General features: G+C 44.6%; 1 protein-coding gene across 1 annotated transcript in view; it reads left to right on the plus strand.

Moving 5' to 3' along the window:
• Window positions 1-17,450, plus strand: part of AOAH (acyloxyacyl hydrolase) — a 136,072-nt gene that overhangs the window by 52,477 nt on the left and 66,145 nt on the right. The window contains exons 7-9 of the mRNA XM_081079479.1: window positions 3,555-3,615; window positions 4,697-4,767; window positions 7,845-7,893. Of these exons, the coding sequence (XP_080935605.1) occupies window positions 3,555-3,615; window positions 4,697-4,767; window positions 7,845-7,893 (181 nt within the window). The remainder of the gene's footprint in view (window positions 1-3,554; window positions 3,616-4,696; window positions 4,768-7,844; window positions 7,894-17,450) is intronic.

Here is a 17,450-nt window from a genome sequence, read left to right on the forward strand (position 1 = left end):
TGACTTATACCTGGGACTGGGACACCGCCTGCTCGTGAGACTTCTGAGCAGCTCAGGGCACACTCGCACCACACTTGGGGACAGCCCCTCCTCGCTGTGTACGATACAGACAAATTCAGCACCTCATCGTGACAGGGACTCTTTGTGTATCTTCAGTGCAAGGCACTCACGAGGCTGGGAAGGGACCCGGGTTTTCACAGAGCCCAACCTTTTACCTAAAAATCTGGCTGAGGTATGGATGACCAGGATTCTGAATACAAACACACTGTCCAGAATTCCCATGCCCTCCTGTCTCAGCTTAAAAGCCCATGCTCCAGCTGCGCTCTGAGTGGGCGGTTATGCTGGTTGTCATAGCAATCATTGTCCAAAACATTAAAAGACGGAACAGTGTCTTGAGAGGGACATTGGCCTCAGAGGCCACACAGTGTAGGTTGTACCTTCCCCTCGGCCACATCCCACATGGCCGCTGCTGTCTCCAGGTAACATCCGGACGCTGTTCTCGGTCCCGCGTGCTACACTGTACTTGCAGTACCTTTCTGCAGGTGGTTCTCATAACGACGCCATGAAGTAGGGACCATTCGTATTCCTATTTCCCAGAAAAGGAAACTGAGTCGTAAAGAAGTCACATCTCTCAGCCGCCGAGGCCACCCGGTCCGCCAGGTGTATTGGGCCCCACGTTTTCTTTGGGAACATCCACGTTCTTGGCCCCTGGGTAATGCTGCCTCCTGAGCTGGCTTGGAAAACTTGAGCCCCTGAATGTGTCTGAGACTCAGCTTCCCCATATGCAAATTGATGGTAGAGGCTACATTATGGCAATGCTTCAGAAGCATTTGGGAGTTTTTTTAAGTGCGGGCTGCTTGGCCAGAGACCTAGGCGGGGAGCCCTGTGTTTTCCTAGGCTCCGTCCTCAAGGCCCAGAGCTCAGGTTTTAGTTCAGGTGCCAGACCGCAGATGCCGAGTGACTCACAGTAATGTCCTGTGGCTGTGAGACCCTCCCTGGAACCACACCATGGCCCAGCCCCGTGCTTTCATTCTTGCTCTCCTGCAGGCCGTTCCTGTGACCTGAGCTCACTCTTGTCCGGCCCAGCTCTCCTTGTGAGGGCTTGGCGGTGAGAATGCCCAGAGGTGGGGGCAGGCTGGGAGGCTGTATTCGTTTTCTATGGCTGCTGTAATAAAATGCCACACACTGGGTAGCTCAGAACAATAGAAATGTATTCTCTCCCAGCTCTGGAGGCTGGAAGTCTGAAAGGGAGGTATTGGCAGGGTCTGTCTGAGACTCTGTTCCCTCTGAGAATCCCTCTGAGACTCTGGGTCGGATCCGTTCTTGCCTCTTAGCTTCTGGTGGTGGCCGTCAATCCTCGGTGTCCCCTGGCTTGTAGCTGCCTCACTTCAGTGTCTGCCTCCAGCTTCACACATGGCCGTCTTCTCTGTGTGTCTGCCTTTTCCTTTTATAAGCACACCTGTCATATTGGCTCAGGGCCCACCCTGATGACGTCACCTGGACTTCATAATGTCTGCAAAGACCCTCTTTCCAAATAAGGTCCCATTCTCAGGGACTGGAGGTTAGGATTTCCACAGAACTTGGGTGAACACCCATAACAGAGGCACTTTTCCTATGTCCCATCATACCTTCCTCTCATGAGCATCAAGGGGGCTGAATCCGCTGAGCATCTCCCATCTGCTATGGAAGTGTCTCAGGGGAAAAAGAGGCTATGCCAACGGCCCACATACAGAGGCTCTGAGGGACCAAGAGGTTAACTTCTGGTTCATCTGCCTGCATGAGCTCCTGCAAGCCAGCTGCGCTAACTGCTGGCCTGGATCCCATAAACAGTATCAACATCGCTTTCCATGCATAGGGGTGGATGCTGAGAGCATGGGGACGCTGGGAGTGGAGGGGAAGTATCAGGCATGAAAGGAGATGCTGGGAAGCTGAGACGCAGCTGCTCCCCAGGCCCCGGCCATTTCAGCAGGCCTAGCTCTTGTTGAAGGCAGACCCCTGCCTGCTCCTTGCTGAAAGCATCTTTGCATTTTCTATGTCAAACGCGGACCCACAGGACCCAAAGTGACAACTCTTCAATTGAACCACCTTTGAAAAACTGATTTCCGGAGCTTCTGGGCTGGGGATTTCCTTGGCCCAGTGTAAACGGGAAATTCTCCTTGTATGAAAAAGCAAAGGCAGTGTGTTTTTCTTCTTTCTAAAAATGATTGTGGTTCGAGTGTAATTTGCGCCAGGTTACAAGTTAGTCAGTGGTTTGTGGTTTACGTAGCACATTTTAAATGCAAACTCATTTATTCTTCAAAACAACTTGTGGCTCAGTAATAATAATAATAACTAAAAGTTACCTGGCACTGTTTTTGCACCAGGACCTCTGGTAAACACAACCGTCCAAGGCAGACCCCCTTATTGCCTCTTTCTAGTGAGGTAAAGCCACGTACCCAAGTCACAGAACTAGTCCTGGATACATCTGATGTCTGATCCCAGCAGCCTGGTTTTCCAAGGCCAGGCTTGGAGGCACTCCATCGTCTGTTCCTTGACGCTTAGCCCCACTTTTAGATGAGCAAGTGGGTTCTCGCACATGAAATGCCTGACCCACTAGCACAGTCAGCAGGTGGCAGAGACAAGACATATGTGTCTTCTATTGCACGAAACTTCGATAAAATCTCCTCCAGCAGGAAGGGCTTTCCTGCTCTGTGCCTGTCACTGAGCTCATCCTGTTTGGTCTAATGCCTTCAAAATACATGGGAGGGCTCCCCACCCGTGGGAAGTTGTCCAGCTCCCAGGATAACTGCAGTCATGTGGCTAGCCCTTCTCAATACCCCAAGCTCACCGGTGCCTGCCTCTGCCCCGTGTACTGCTCCCCGCCCCCACGCGTGTCCCTGCACCCACGACAGCTCTTGGAGAGTGGGGATACCACTTAGTAAACTTTTTACCTCTGGTACCTACTACAGTGCTGAGCATTAGCGGGACTCAGTGAAGAACTGAGGGAGAAAATAAAGAAAAGCATTACATAACTGAAAAAAAAAAGTGCAGGGTACCAGTCTACTATCATGGGGTACTCAATGACATCAGAGTTTTGGTTTCCCAGCCTCATGAATGGGAGTGAAAATTGCCAGCTAATGACATCTAAATGGGTCAAGATTATCAGAGTAAGTTGTTTCAGAGTAAAATTTTAAGAAAAGACTTCCATCACAGGATGTGTAAAATGGCACAAACTCAACCTCTCGTGCTGAGCTCATTGACTGGGCCAGAAACACAGTCTCCCTTCTTGGGAATCTCAACATCAATAGCCCATGCCCTCGTAAGCTTCAATTCAATTACTTCACTTCCCCGTAAGGGGCAGTTAAATATCAGAGAGAAAATCTGTTGTTGGAGAGCAGAGATTAGCAAAGTTTGGCTGCTGCTCTTATAGACCACGAAGGTCCTTCACTTCATCTTCAGAATGGGCTTCTGTCACATAAACTCAACACAGCCATAACTGAAAATGTCTCTATTTGTTTTCACAAACCCTTTCTTTTTTTCTTAGCTCACCGGGTGTTTTGTTGTCTTTTTTCCAGAGCTATACAAAATTCTGTGCCATTCAAAGATGTCGACTCAGACAAATACAGTGTTTTCCCAGTAAGTATTGTTAAGAATAACCAGACCATGGTATCACTTCCTACATGCAACAAGATAGAATACATTCTACTTGGATGTATTATTAACTTAATAATATACCATTTCAAATGTTTACAGATTTCTTGGCATCTTAATAATAATAATACATGGACCATCGAAGTGGATCTTGGACCTGGGTTTTTGTTTCCTGAAGCTAATCCCAGCTGGAATTTTCCATGGGGATTACAATTACCTTGAAAACCATTGTAAATTATTTTGGAAATTCTTAAACCTACTTTAACTTAACTTTTTTTTAAGGAGGTGTGTGTGTGTGTTTATGCAAGTGTGTGTATTTGATTTAGTACAGTTAGGATGTCAGGGTGTTCTTTGTGAAAGAAAGAAGCAAGTAACAGATGTCACAAACTTTCCAAAGTTCATGAGATCTCAGATGTTCCACCTGGGAATGGGGGAAATAAAAACAGTGTTCAACATTATCATGATTCTTTCAAGGCAGACAGTTGCAACATATATTAACCAGTTTAGCTAGAGAGTTTTAAATTATCCAGTATAGTGATGAATGATTTAACCCAATAACCAATTGATTAGAGCCTGACCAGACTGGTAATTAATAGAGAAAATTCAGAGGGTTGGATGTTCCTGCAGTTTATGTGCACGTAGATACACACACATGAACACACATGTACACAGACATGTGTGTACATACACACATGTGCACAGCATACATTCACATAACTACACATGTGCGTGCACACATGCCCCCATATATACACATGCACCCCCATATACCCACCTACAGACACCTACCCAACAGTGCGCAGACACACACACATACACACACACACACACACACACATACACACACTACCACTTGTTATTGGCCCTGGTACTGTATTACATTTCACCTTACACATCATATTTTATCATGTTAATCTTAATTTGCTCAGTAATCTTCAGTGTTCTTAGACTGCATTTGAATTAAGAATTGCAGACTTCAATACCTCTCGTTCAGCTCTGACAGCCCTTCTCCCTGGCTAACATAGAGCAGAACTGAACCCTCCCCGTGTGCACTCTTCAATTTCAGACCCTGCGTGGCTATCACTGGCGAGGGAGAGACTGCAATGACGGCGACAACATGGCTTACCCAGGCAGAAGGTAACTGTCTACACTGTTCACTGATTTTGAAAACTAATTCCTTTCCCCAGCCTAGGGGGTTTGTGCTGACGGAGAGAAGGGCCCCCCATGTCCCAGTTGAAGTAAAGCTCAGTGAAACAAGAACATCAATTGTTCAAGAAATGCTCATCGAGCACCTACTGAGTGCCAGGCACTCTGCACCATGCTGGGCGGTAAACAAAATAGAAATAAGCCTCCCCTCGTGGAGCTTACAGTCTCGTGGGAGAGACAACCGAGTGAACGGGCTTCTGTGGACATTTATCCAGCCTCCTGCACGAGCTCTCCTCGCAGGACTGGGCCCAGAAACTGCAGCCTCTCCTACCAGGAGTAAGAAGAGGGCTGCTGTGGGTGGAGCACGTGCCGTATTTTCCTCCTGGGCCAATGTCCAGCCAATCACATCTCTGACTTCAAAAACTGGATATGTTACCTTGGCTGTGACTACAGTGTCAAAGCATCAAGTTAACTAGATACGGGGGTTTTAGAGGCATCTTTTAATGGCTTTGCCTAAATAAAAGGGACAGCAGATTTGTTCCATACGCTCACCAGCCCCGTTCCACCACAATTCAGTTTGGGAACAGGGTCAACCATAAAAAGACTGGGTTGGGGCCACGGTGCCCCGTGACTGTCTAAAACAAATACAATGCAAAGACGCGAGGGGAGGTTCCCGTGTGCCCTTCCTTGAAGAGCCTGTTGTCTATGGAGAACTCTTTGTGCAGAACTCAGTTATGCTTTCATCCATAAAGCTAACATTCACTGACTGACAAGGACATGCTGAAGACCAATGTGGATATTTTCTTCTTAGGCCACACAACTGGGACGCACATCAAGATTCAAACTGTAATGGCATTTGGGTAAGCAACGGACTTCAAAGTGGACCCTGCTCTCTTACTTTCTGCCCTCTTTAAAACCCCACTGCCTATTGGCTTTCGTCAGACCCAAGGAAGAGATGACAGCCTAAATCAGCTCCTTTTCTGTTGTGTGGAACTGGGGGTAGAATTCTGATCACACAGGAAGCGTGTCAATGGTGTAAGAAGACGTGAGGCTCCTTCCGCCGCAGACCCTGTAAGCATTAAGGTCACCCACACCTAATCCCTTTATTCTGCTTTGAACAGTGTGATATTAAATGGAGAGTAGTATTGGCAAAATTGTACGGCATCCCAAACAGCAGCTGGAGCAAAGCAGTTGCTGTCACCATGTCACTGCAGCCATTTTCTTTCTATTTCTTCAGGCCAGTCAGGCAGAGTGGAAATTACGCTGTAGTTCCCACATCTCATGGCACCTAGTCCGGTTCCCTATGAATAATGGATTTACTGCTTCCTGGCAGAGAAAAGGCAAGGAAGGAGGAAAGCCAAGCAAACACTTATCTGAGGACAGCAATGGCAGCAGACCCAGCTTTTGTGGGGTCTCGAGCTTGTATGACGGGAGGGGTCCTCATGAAGAAAAGGAATTGTAAACTCCTTACCTTCAACAGAATGTAAATAATTAATTAAAACAAGAAAAGAAATTCTCACAAATTATTAGGGTCTTGGAACTTCAGGTCCCTTTCTATTGAGATCTCTTTTTTGATTTAGCAGGAGTGCTCAGCTTCTCCTCTCCACCTGGAACATTCTATAGCTCCCAGCCACTCTCAGCCCTCACACAAGCAGGGATTATGCTGAGAGGAGCCCTGAAGTTCAAGATTCCCCAGCCTTGAGATAAAGTGCCTCTGAATAGTTGCCTCCTTTATCTGCTTGGATAAAAGGGAGAAAATGTCTGTAAATATTTCCCTCTCTCCAGGACCCTGGCTGCTGAGATATGGAGGACAGAACAGATTATACCCCAGTTCACCATATCATCAGTCACACAGCCCCTTCATGAGGAGGAGAAGACCTCTCCCCCATCAGTCATGACAGAAAGACATAGCACCTTCATACCTGTTCCTTTCCACAGAGGAAAAATGACTCACGAGGTCACAAAAGCATAACCTCAGAGGGGATTTTACAACCATCAGGCCCAATGTTTCCCAAACTGTCTCTCCAGTGTGGAGTGTGGGGGAGGGGTTCTGTAGTCAAGGTTAGGAAGTACTGGGTCCAAGAACCCTGAACAATTTTGTTCACTTCCAGATTTCTCAGCATCTCTACTGTTTAATGTACATTGAGAAGAACCTCCAAGAACAAGAGCGTGAACACAGTTTCGAACACACCTCTGACACCCAAGCTCTTTTGTCTTAGAATAATGTTAATACTATTACTATCTAGTGGAATACCAGTACTCTCCAAACCACAGTTTGGAAAACAAAAGAAAACAAAACAAAACAAAAAAAAACACAAAAGTGTGTGTGTATATATATTTTTTAAAGCTTTCCCTTCAAGTTATCCACACTCTCCGTGAACCTTCCAAAGTGCTCCACTAGTGGGCAGCTTTAGCTTGAAGTGTTAGGAAGTCCCCTCAGTGGTGGTAATTCAGTCCCACTCAGGCCCAACTTCACGTCTGGGTTTCTCAGTGTCAGTGTATTGACATGTGGGTGGGATAATTCTTGATTGTTGGAGCCGTCTGGTAAATTGTAGGATGTTCAGCAGTATCTCTGGCCTCTACCCACTGGATGCCAGTAGCTTCCCATCCCTGCCCCCCACTATAACAACCAAAAATGTCTCCAGACATTGCCAAGTGTCCCCTGGGATGAAGTGGGGGACAAAATCAGCCTTACTGAGAATCTCTGTTCTAGAAGTATCAATCCTTAGGCACTGGAGATGTCAGACCTCTCTGACCTTGTGTCCCAGTCACTCAGTGGGGCCTCCATTGCTCCCTGGGAACAACGCTTCCAGAGCTCCAGGACCCGGTCGTGTATCCTTCAGAATGAGATGGTCCAGTTTCTGGATCTCTCCTTATTCCTGTCCCCGGTTCCTTAAAGCTCAACTCACAGAGAGTGTTGCTATGATGGATTTAGAGCTCTAGAGACTTCAAACAGTTTTATCTACTGCTTTGCCTTTGTACTTTTAAAGCCATTTGGGGGTGATTTGGTGTATGTGTCTCATACATTTAAAAAACAAACTGCTAATCTCATCATTTTTGTTTTAAAGGGTGTTGACCCAAAAGATGGAATTCCATATGAGAAGAAATACTGTGAAGGTATGAATTGTAGAAGTCATTATTACAATAGAATACTCTTTTCTAGTCTGAGTCAAATTAAAGCAAACAGACCACCTAAGTGAAGAAGTACCTGATGCTACAACTTAAAGTTGATCGATTTACATTTATTTTCATGACAAATCAGAAAAAAACATCAAGAAGATTATATAAAAAGGAAGCAAAATCTAGAGAAAGAACTGAATTTGTGTAATGATTTGGGGACTGGAAACCTGAATGATATTGTTAGAAAAGGCTGCAGGATAGATAACAGGATAACTGAAATCTAGCACTTCTCCAAATAAGAAAACAAGTAAAGGTGATCATTTCTAACCTTTTCACGTCTTTCTCAATACACTACCAGGTCAGATGTCTGGGTTTGTACTGCCAGAGACCTTGTGTCAACTGGGGTAAAGACTCATATGGGGGTGACTCGAAGGTGACCTCTAAGCTATAGCCGTTGGAGTTCCCCAAAATAGCTAAGCCAAAGCTCTGTGTTCTAAATGTTCATATGCCTCAGACATCTTGTCTACTAGTGCTGTTAGGAGAAACCTATTACCACCCACATATTACTGAAGACATGTTCCTCGTGATGCCCAAAGAGTCTCAAACAAATGAACAGTCACATCACACTTTCATGTGTAAGCAATGCTTTTCCCTAACATTTAGAAGCATTTCATTCATTCATTCATTCAACATGTATTTCCTGAATGCCTATTGCTGTTAAGCACCAAGGGCTATACTTGGCTCTGAGTTTTCATGGGCAGACAGGATACAGTTAGATATGTAAAATTATATTACACCCATCAAATGAAATATCATGCAATCATTAATACATGTATTATAGACACATTCATTGGCAAGAAAATATGTTTCTGATAATTTATTAGGGGCAAAAGCAGGTGACAAAATGCTGTGTGTGGACCATTTTTTTGTGACTCTATAAGTGTGGCTAACTCTGCAAACTAAGAAAATAATTGGGAGGTTGTAGATCAGTATGTTAACACTAGTGTCTTGGGATGGTAGAATTCTGGGTAACTTTTTTGTCGAACTTTTCTTCAGTGAACTTGTATAAGGTATGTACCGAATTTTATAACTACAAGATTTGGGGGATTGTTTTGCTTTGTTTTCAGCGAGTACCTAAAAATTATGCTGAAGAAAAGCCAAAGCATTGCTTTATTTAATCTTTAAAAAAGCCCTCTGAGGTAAGTGTTACTACAGCATAGCCCCACTTTACAAACATGTGCTCAGAGAGAACGAGTGCGCTGCCTAAGTTCACACAGCTAACAGGTGCCAGAACCGTTTCCTGTCAGTGTCATCTTGAACAAGCCACCTAACCAGAAACTCCGAATGAAGATAGGAAAAATCTCAAGCAAGGTCCTGTGCTTCAATTAGCTAATAATGGTTGTGAAAATGCTTTAGAATCTTGCGCTGGATTTGAACCAGACAACAGTAGGTTGACACACAACTCACACAGGGCAGTGTTAGCAGCTACCCAGCCTGGTCACTGACCTCTGCACATCCTTCCCGTCGTGCCTCTGGGCCTCTGGAGGCCGAGGTCAGGGTGCCGCACTTTAGGGTTCTCCCGGGGAGGACAACCTCTCTCCACTCTCGCCAGAGCCTCAGCTCACTCTGCAGTGTGCTATGTTTCTGGGGAAGAGAAAGACCCACTGGGAAGACACTTTAAAGAAATCACTCATCCACACCAGGCAGCCAGCCCTCTCCTGCAGTCCTGATGACTGGAATTTAAATTGTAACATTCTTTTTATCTGCTGTTTGCAACAAGGAACTGATTGAAATACTGCAGATGAACATTTGTTGGTTGGTTTGGAGCTATTTCCTTCTCCCACCCCATCCCCTGTCACTTTGTGGTGGTACATAAATAGCTTTGAGATAAATAACTCTGAGAACAGCAATGATATAGGGCAGATGAGGAACCCAAATTGAGCATAACGATAATTGAGATTCATGAATCTTATTAACGTGTTAATAATGCTATTGATGGTAGGGAAAACCTCACAGTTTTAGTGTCATTTTGTCATATATTTCAAGTATTTGATGTTCTAGCATTCTTAAAAGTGTCTCTTCAGGTTAACGTTCCTCTCCAAGCTAAACATTAGCCTCGTCACTCCGAGTCTTGGCCACTTCTATGGGATACCATTTGGTAAGAAAGTCAGATGGGACAAAAAGAATAAAAGAGAGAGATTTTGCTTAAAAAGTTGACAATGAAAAATGAAACTTTATCACCAAGTTACTGTCAAAATAATGCTGTACAAATCACCCCAAATCTCAATGACTTAGAACGATCGTCATGTCTTCTCATGCACACATGTGTTGTCTGGGGTCAGCTGTTCTAGAATGAGCTCTGTTGGTCTGGGCCCCACACTGAGTGTTGGGTGGAGAACTGCTCCATGCATGTCTCATTTTTCTCAGTCAGGCAATCTATCCAGAGCGTGTTCTTTTCATGGTAATAGCAGATGTGCAAGAGGGCAACGCCTTCTACACAAACACATTAGCTGTATCATATCCACCATCTACCCATGCTCCAAAACAAGTCACATGGCCATGGGCAAAGAGGTCTGTGAGCCCAAAGTAACAGAGGGAAGGGAGTGAGTATTTGCTGTATTACTTTTATCTAATTTTAAATGTTAAATATGCAATGGAGAAAAATAAGCAAATACAGAAATTATTAAGAAATCGTTCAAGTTCCAATTAATACTACCACCCAGAGAGAATCATTTTAACATTTCAGAATATAAGATTAGTTTAAAATATTTTTTTAATATTTTTCTTAGGAAAAAAAGAAGATATAGAGTCAATATTAGCACCAATTTTGAGAAGCAAAATAATCACCACTACCATCTTAACCTTTTCTCAGTATATTTTCATTCTTCCTCAGCATTCCACCTCCACCATACACACACACACACACACACACACACACACGCACGCACGCACACACACACACTATGGAGTCACAAGAATAGCAAGTATACAATTGGTGATTCTCCTTTTTTTACAGTTAGTACTAATCATAATCGTTTTTCCACACTGCTAATTAGTCTATATTTATTAGTGTACAAGCCATAATCTATTAAACCATTCACCAAAGATTGGATATTAAGCTGATTCATGGTTTCTTTTTTTGAGGGGGGGGGTGGGGGGGCTATGGATCATACTTCTGTAAAAAAAAAAAAAACCTTCCCATTTTTAAAAGTTACTATCTACAGACTCTCCTCATTTGCATGGGAAGTCAGCTTAAGTATGAGTACTATGCAAAGCAGACATCCAAGAGGTATGTTGAGCTCAGATCTCTCATGTTTTGGTTGTTTGGCTTGTGATTTTTGTAACAAGTATAAATAACGTATCCTCACATACTAACCTGGGACCTACCACGTGCCAAGCCCTGTGATAGGGGCAAATGATACAGTGGTGAGAGGATGGCAAGAACCCAGGTCCTTCAGGCCTTACGGGGAAACACAGACAAGCAAATAGGCCATTGCTTTATGAGAGCACATGACATTTTTTGCCTTTGTCTCCCTGTAAAGCAGAAAACACTCCAGCAAATGCACCCCCTCCCAACTGTGCCAATCGTAAAGGAAGCCTCAGCCGGGTATCTTTCTGGCAGCAGCCGCTTCTCCTCTGCTGTTCATGCCATCCTCTAGTTAAGCAGTGTAGCACCTGGGACGCCTGTTTTCAGCTAATTAGATTAGGAGTGTGTTCATCTGGAAAGATATTTGTAATTCAATAAAAAGAGTGTGAAGAATCACCCTCGTGCCTCTACAGACGAGAAGGGTTCTGAGCCTCACTCCACTGGGAGCAGGAAGACGACAGTGCTCCCTTCTCCCTCCTTAAACACACCTAGCTTCTCTTCGAGATGTCCTCAGCAGTCAGGTTCAAAATGAGTCCCCATGTTACACAAAAGACCTCAACTTAGATTTCAAAGCAAAACAAGGAACAAATCTGAAAATACTTTCATGCTGTCTTTTTTTTCCTTCTTCTTCCAAAGGAAAAAACAATCAGTGCTTGAGTTGTTTTGATGAAAAAGAAAGGGAGGGAGAGAGACCATCAAGGCCAGCAACAGAGGCTGGCCTCCTGCTTCCTTCCCCATCTGTTCAAAAATTATTTCCAAAATATTAAACGCTGCATCTCCTTGAACCAGGATTGGATGATGGGTTGGGGTTGGGGGAAGTGGAGGGAGAAGGGACTCAGAAACACAATTTCCCAAATGTTTATTTTGCTAGCGAAGACTGCTGTCTGCACTGTTATAAAATCTTAGCACGACCCCTGGCAGGCTGTTGTCTGTAGGGTAAGGAGGCGCAGATTGAATTTCGTGCTGTGTCAAGGACACAATGAATCCTTCATCTGGCTGCAGAAAATGCATATTCACCCGAGAGTAAATGGGCTCCAGTCTTTCACGCCTGTATGTGCTTCATTCCTCTCTTCGACATGAGTTTGTAGGTCAGGTTTGGTGACTCTGTATTAGCCCACTGAGAGCCCAGGACGTAAGAAGCAAGGCTCCCACCCTGACTCTCACTAACCTGCCCTCCTTCCCACTCTCTGAATTTATCAGTGAACATAAAGTATCCATTAAGCAGAAGGGCTGATTTTCATGGTGCATACAAAATATGGAAGTGCTACCTTAGCTAATTTCATGTCGGCTCCTGACATATTTAAGACTCAGAGTACTTTTTTATTATATTTTTTAAGAGGAGAAAAGGCTCTTGTTTAGTAATACTGGACAATATGACATTTTCTCCTCCTCAAACATCTTGCAGGTTGGCAGAATAAAGATGCTAAAGAGTGAGAAGCCTCAGTCCTAGTTGCTTTCCATTTATTCTGTCAGAAAAAGAGAATTGTGTTCACTGTGGTGAATCCTTTTCCCCAGCAGTGATCGGGTCACAAGAGACAGAAGGTTCTTCTGTTCTCTCTCCCTGTTTAGGAGCACAAACCAGGCGAGCTGTGCCTTGAGTTCTGATCAGTTCAGCGCCCTGTTCTTCCTGCCCTGGATATCTTACCTGCCAGCAAAGTAGGGTGCTCTGGCAGAGGCTCATTCTTCTGAACACATCAGTGATCTTAGCCCTCACTGCCTCCTGCGAGAATTAAAAAGACAAACACTCGGTGTTCTGAAAACTACAAGAGGCAATTATTTTAAGCCCCATACTTCTGAAAGGCGTTTATAATTACTCAGCCCACATGCCTGCGCTCCCAGCACATTGCATGGAGATTTCCTCACGGGGAGGCAGCGTGAGTCACTAGCCGCCTATGCAACCCAGTGTGCTGCCGAGACTGGAGTGCAATCTCTTACCCCCTCGTTAATTGTATCTGCCACTTTGCTTCACTCTCGCTCGAGTTCCTCAGCCACAAAATGGGTCTCATGGCACTCACTCATCACAGGGAAAACACTCAGAATCTCAAACCAGTTGGGATGTGGAAAGAAGACATTTTGGCATTTAGAAATCATTTTAGATGGTTGGACCTGATTATTACACAACACTCATTCAACTCATCCCTCCATGCCACTCCTTAGAGAAATGAGAAGGACAGAGATCACCCAGCTCAGCCTTCTCAAATGCCTGAGGGTCAAGACTGGCTTCCATATGATTTCCTGGGGATTTCCTACTGACGGAAATGGCTGGAGGATTGGTCGGAGGTATGAGCTAAAGCCTAATTCCTAGAGGAAAATCAAAGGGAGCATTATGAAGCACAAAGCCCAACAATTCCAGGGACAGAAATTGAGGGCAGCATCACCGAGCCAAGAATTTAAAGCCTAATTGATAAACACACACACACACACACACACACAAAAAAAAAAAAAAAAAAAAAAAAAAAAGGAAAGTCGATCAGGAAGACAATGAGGTCATGGTCTCATGTTGGTAACATTTTGAGAGCCAGCAAGAAGGGTGGGTAGGTCAGCTCTTCTTAAAAGACTAGTTATGAATCAGGCAGGGTATCGGCCTAGCTGTTGTAACAAAGAATTCCAAAATTCTGTGATTTAAGATGGAAATGTATTTTCTTCTCATATAAAAATCCAGAGGGAGGTAGTCCAAGGGTGGCAGGATAGTTAGACCATTCTCAGAGTTCAGCTTCCACCTCTGGGTCCCTCTTTCGCCACCTCCCACATGTAGGAATGAAACAGAGCCAAGTGAGGGCACATGCATCCTTTGGAAGAAGTTAACATTGAGGCGGCACACATCACTCTCTCTCACCCAATCATCGAGAACCATGTGCCCACCTAACAGTGTGGGACTTCTATTACAAAGGTCAGAGAAAATCAATAAGAGTGAACAACTGGAGCTCGAGATGGAACAAGCAGCCTCTACCCTCAAGGAGCTTAAAGTGTAGTTTGGAAGCCAGACAAGTAAACTCACAATTATAATAGCATATTACCAAATGCCAGGCATGCTCTCATGTAATACAGAAATGACCCTGTTATTATGTGTATTTTATAGATAAAGAAACAAACGCTTAGAGAGGTTAGCTAACTTACGCAAAATAATGCAGTTAAACATGGTGCCCAGATACAAACTGAGTCTGTCAGAACCTAGAGCAAAAGTCAGCAAACTATGGCCCTGGGGCCAGATGCAGCCCTCCACCTGTTTTTGTAAATAAAGTTTTATTGGAATGCAGCATACGCATTCACTTACATGTTGTCAATGGCTGCGTTCACACTATAATGGCAGAACTGAGTAGGCACAACAGAGACAAAATGGCCTGCAAAACCTAACACGTTTACTGTCTGGCCCTTTGCAGAAAAATTTTGCTGGCTCTGTCTTGGTGCTAATGTGTTAGATACAATTAGTTGAGCATGTGAAGGGTGTGGTGAGAGCCAGAGGAGAGCGCCATACACAGAAGGCCAACACTTGACCCATGAGTAGCAGTTGATCAATAAAGACCTTAGAGTGGGAAGAAGAGCTTCTGACAGGACCTGGAGGTCCAAAGGGCCCACAGGTGGTGAGTGGCGTGGGAGAGGTGGAGCCATGAGTAGAAGCTGGGGCGATAGGAGGTGCCCTGTGGAGGGGGACATGGGATAGCTACAGTAGCCTGGAGATCAGCATTTCCCAAACCTGACCAGTCACGGCAGCCATTTAGGGCACTTATTAAAAATAAGGATTCCAGGGATCTACCGCAAACCTACCCAAACAGGATCTGTATTTTAGAGAAGCTCCTCCACGTGATTCTGGGATACACTGCTAAAGATGGTAGGGGGAGAGTGAGGAGGTGGAGCTGGCCAGAGGCTGCAACAGGAACCCAGGGACGTCATATGTGCAAGCTGGAAGGATGGAAGCAGCAAGGTTTTGTGGCCGCTTCTTGGTAGACGGTGAAAGGGGAGAGGAAGAGAATGAGATCATTTCATATGAGGGACATAGTGGGGAGTGAGAGCCCCGTTCAGGCCTGGTGCCCTAGTGACGACTTCCCGTGTTCTCACCTCTATAGATTGACGATGGACTTTGGCCTTCCTCCAGAGTCAAATTCTGGATGCTACATCTCAAAATAAAAAGAAAAACTACCCCTACCCCAGACAAATGGCAGCCTGACTGCTTTAGAAATGACCAAACCTTTACAAAACCTAATGAAGGTATCAAAGGGTCAACCTTTATGATATGCACCCTTGTTGCTTGTTTCTGACCCTCAGAAGAGTTAGTTTCTGTTTGTGAAAGGATTTGTTTCACTGGCCCCATGAAAGAATTGACTTATGATTATCTTTGTAAGAGCAGGACATTTTAAACTCTTGTTTTCTCACTTTTATGAAGTTGGATACAGTTCTCCAATCACTCTGGAAATAAGATGAAAAGAATTGAATTCGGTAGATAACGTGCAACTGCACAATGTGTTTCAGTTTGCTGTGGGACAGTGAGATAAACGTATCCCTCAACTCATTCACTGAATAAATAAACCATGGGGTTAGAGCTTAAACAATAAATAATAGAAAATAGAAAAGAAAGAAACTAAGAGGAGCTGACAAGGTAACAAAATAATAAAAAGAGCTATTTTCAGGCAAAATGATGAAAAATTGTTGTCTTTCAGTCTGTTATGTTGACTGGTCATATTTTGCTAGAATTCTTTATTTGACTATTTCTTCCCTGACCCATAAGTTATTGAACTAGCATAGGGTCAAAGATGAAATGCAGCACCTCTTCCCTGAAAATCACTTATTTAGCTCAAGGTGAAGTTTACGTATGCATTGAACAGGCATCAGCCCCAGAGCTGAGCAGTTATTGTTACTAGTCTGCATGTATTGTAGTATGTTCTAAGCTGCTAAATTTGGGGGTAATTTATTAGAGCAACAGGTCACTGGGATACTTGGTGTTTTGTTTGGCTTGGGGGGAGGGGGTGTTTGTCTTCCCTGTACACAATAGGATGAATTTAGCTTTGGAGTTTTGCACATGGTATCGCTAATGCTTAAACTATTTTTCCTCCATCCCTCTTTGTCTGGTCCTCTTGCTAACCTGATAAGACTCATGTTAGATAGCATTTCTTTCAGATTCCTTCCCTGAGCCCCACATGTGGGATCAGTGTCCCTTCAGTGGACTGACACAATACCCTGGACTTTCCTACCAATACCATGGAGAGCCAACTTTTATTGAGCACCTACAATTCCAGCCTCTACACCTGGATTACCTTTCGAATCCTCTCAACCACCCAGGGAGATGGTGCTGTTATTAGCCCATTTTGCACATAAAGTAACTGAGACACAGGGGAAATAAGGAAAGTCTTCAAGGCTACCCCACTGGGAAGTGTTGACTGTCTGTGCCCCTCTAGGTGGTAGCTCCATGAAAAAGGAGCTCCCAACAGCTTAATGCAATAGTCAGCAGAGTACCTATCACAGGCTGGCATGTAATCTCTCTCTCTCTCTCTCTCTCTCTCTCTCTCTCTCTCTCTCTCTCTCTCTCTCTCACAGTGTGTGTGTGTGTGTGTGTGGTGAATTATAAAACTACAGGAACCTCAACGTGAGACTCATTCCAGTGCTCTTGGCATTCGGAAGTTCACAAATCAAACTCAGAGAGTTAAACTACATCCTTGAAGTTGTCTATTTCAAAGCATTTGCTCGTGAGAACAGTGCTGCCTGACCTAGGTAAGCCTGAGATTATACAGGCAGACACCAGATGATTAGTGCTCGCCCCGATCTCCCAGAATGCCATCTGCCAGGCCCCATTGAAAGACAAACCTCCAGACCGGCAGTGCGCGTTGTTCTCCGTGGTTGCCTTTCCCCAGCATATGTCAGGCCAGAACAGGCCCTGGGAATATGTGAGTGGGGTATGTCTGTAGGGGTCTGTGTAGGGCCACATATCATTTCAGTATTTATCCCCAAAATAGCCATTCTATGTTATTCATAAGTTATGCATGACTTCCATAAAGGAAAAACAGAGGAGGAAAAGATGGCAGCAACTCTCAGGTTGTCTGTGGATTTCTGAACATTTTACCTAAAGCAATGTCTTGGAGACCATCCCCTCAGCAGGCAACGAGGAAGCCTCATTTTCAACAACTAGCAAACGCAGCTTAGCCAACGTTGTGTGTGATTCTGTGAGATTTGGCAGCTTAGGGGGCAAGCCAGGGCC

This window comes from Rhinolophus hipposideros (genome assembly GCF_964194185.1).
Source record: "Rhinolophus hipposideros genome assembly, chromosome: 18".
Classification (NCBI taxonomy): domain Eukaryota; kingdom Metazoa; phylum Chordata; class Mammalia; order Chiroptera; family Rhinolophidae; genus Rhinolophus; species Rhinolophus hipposideros.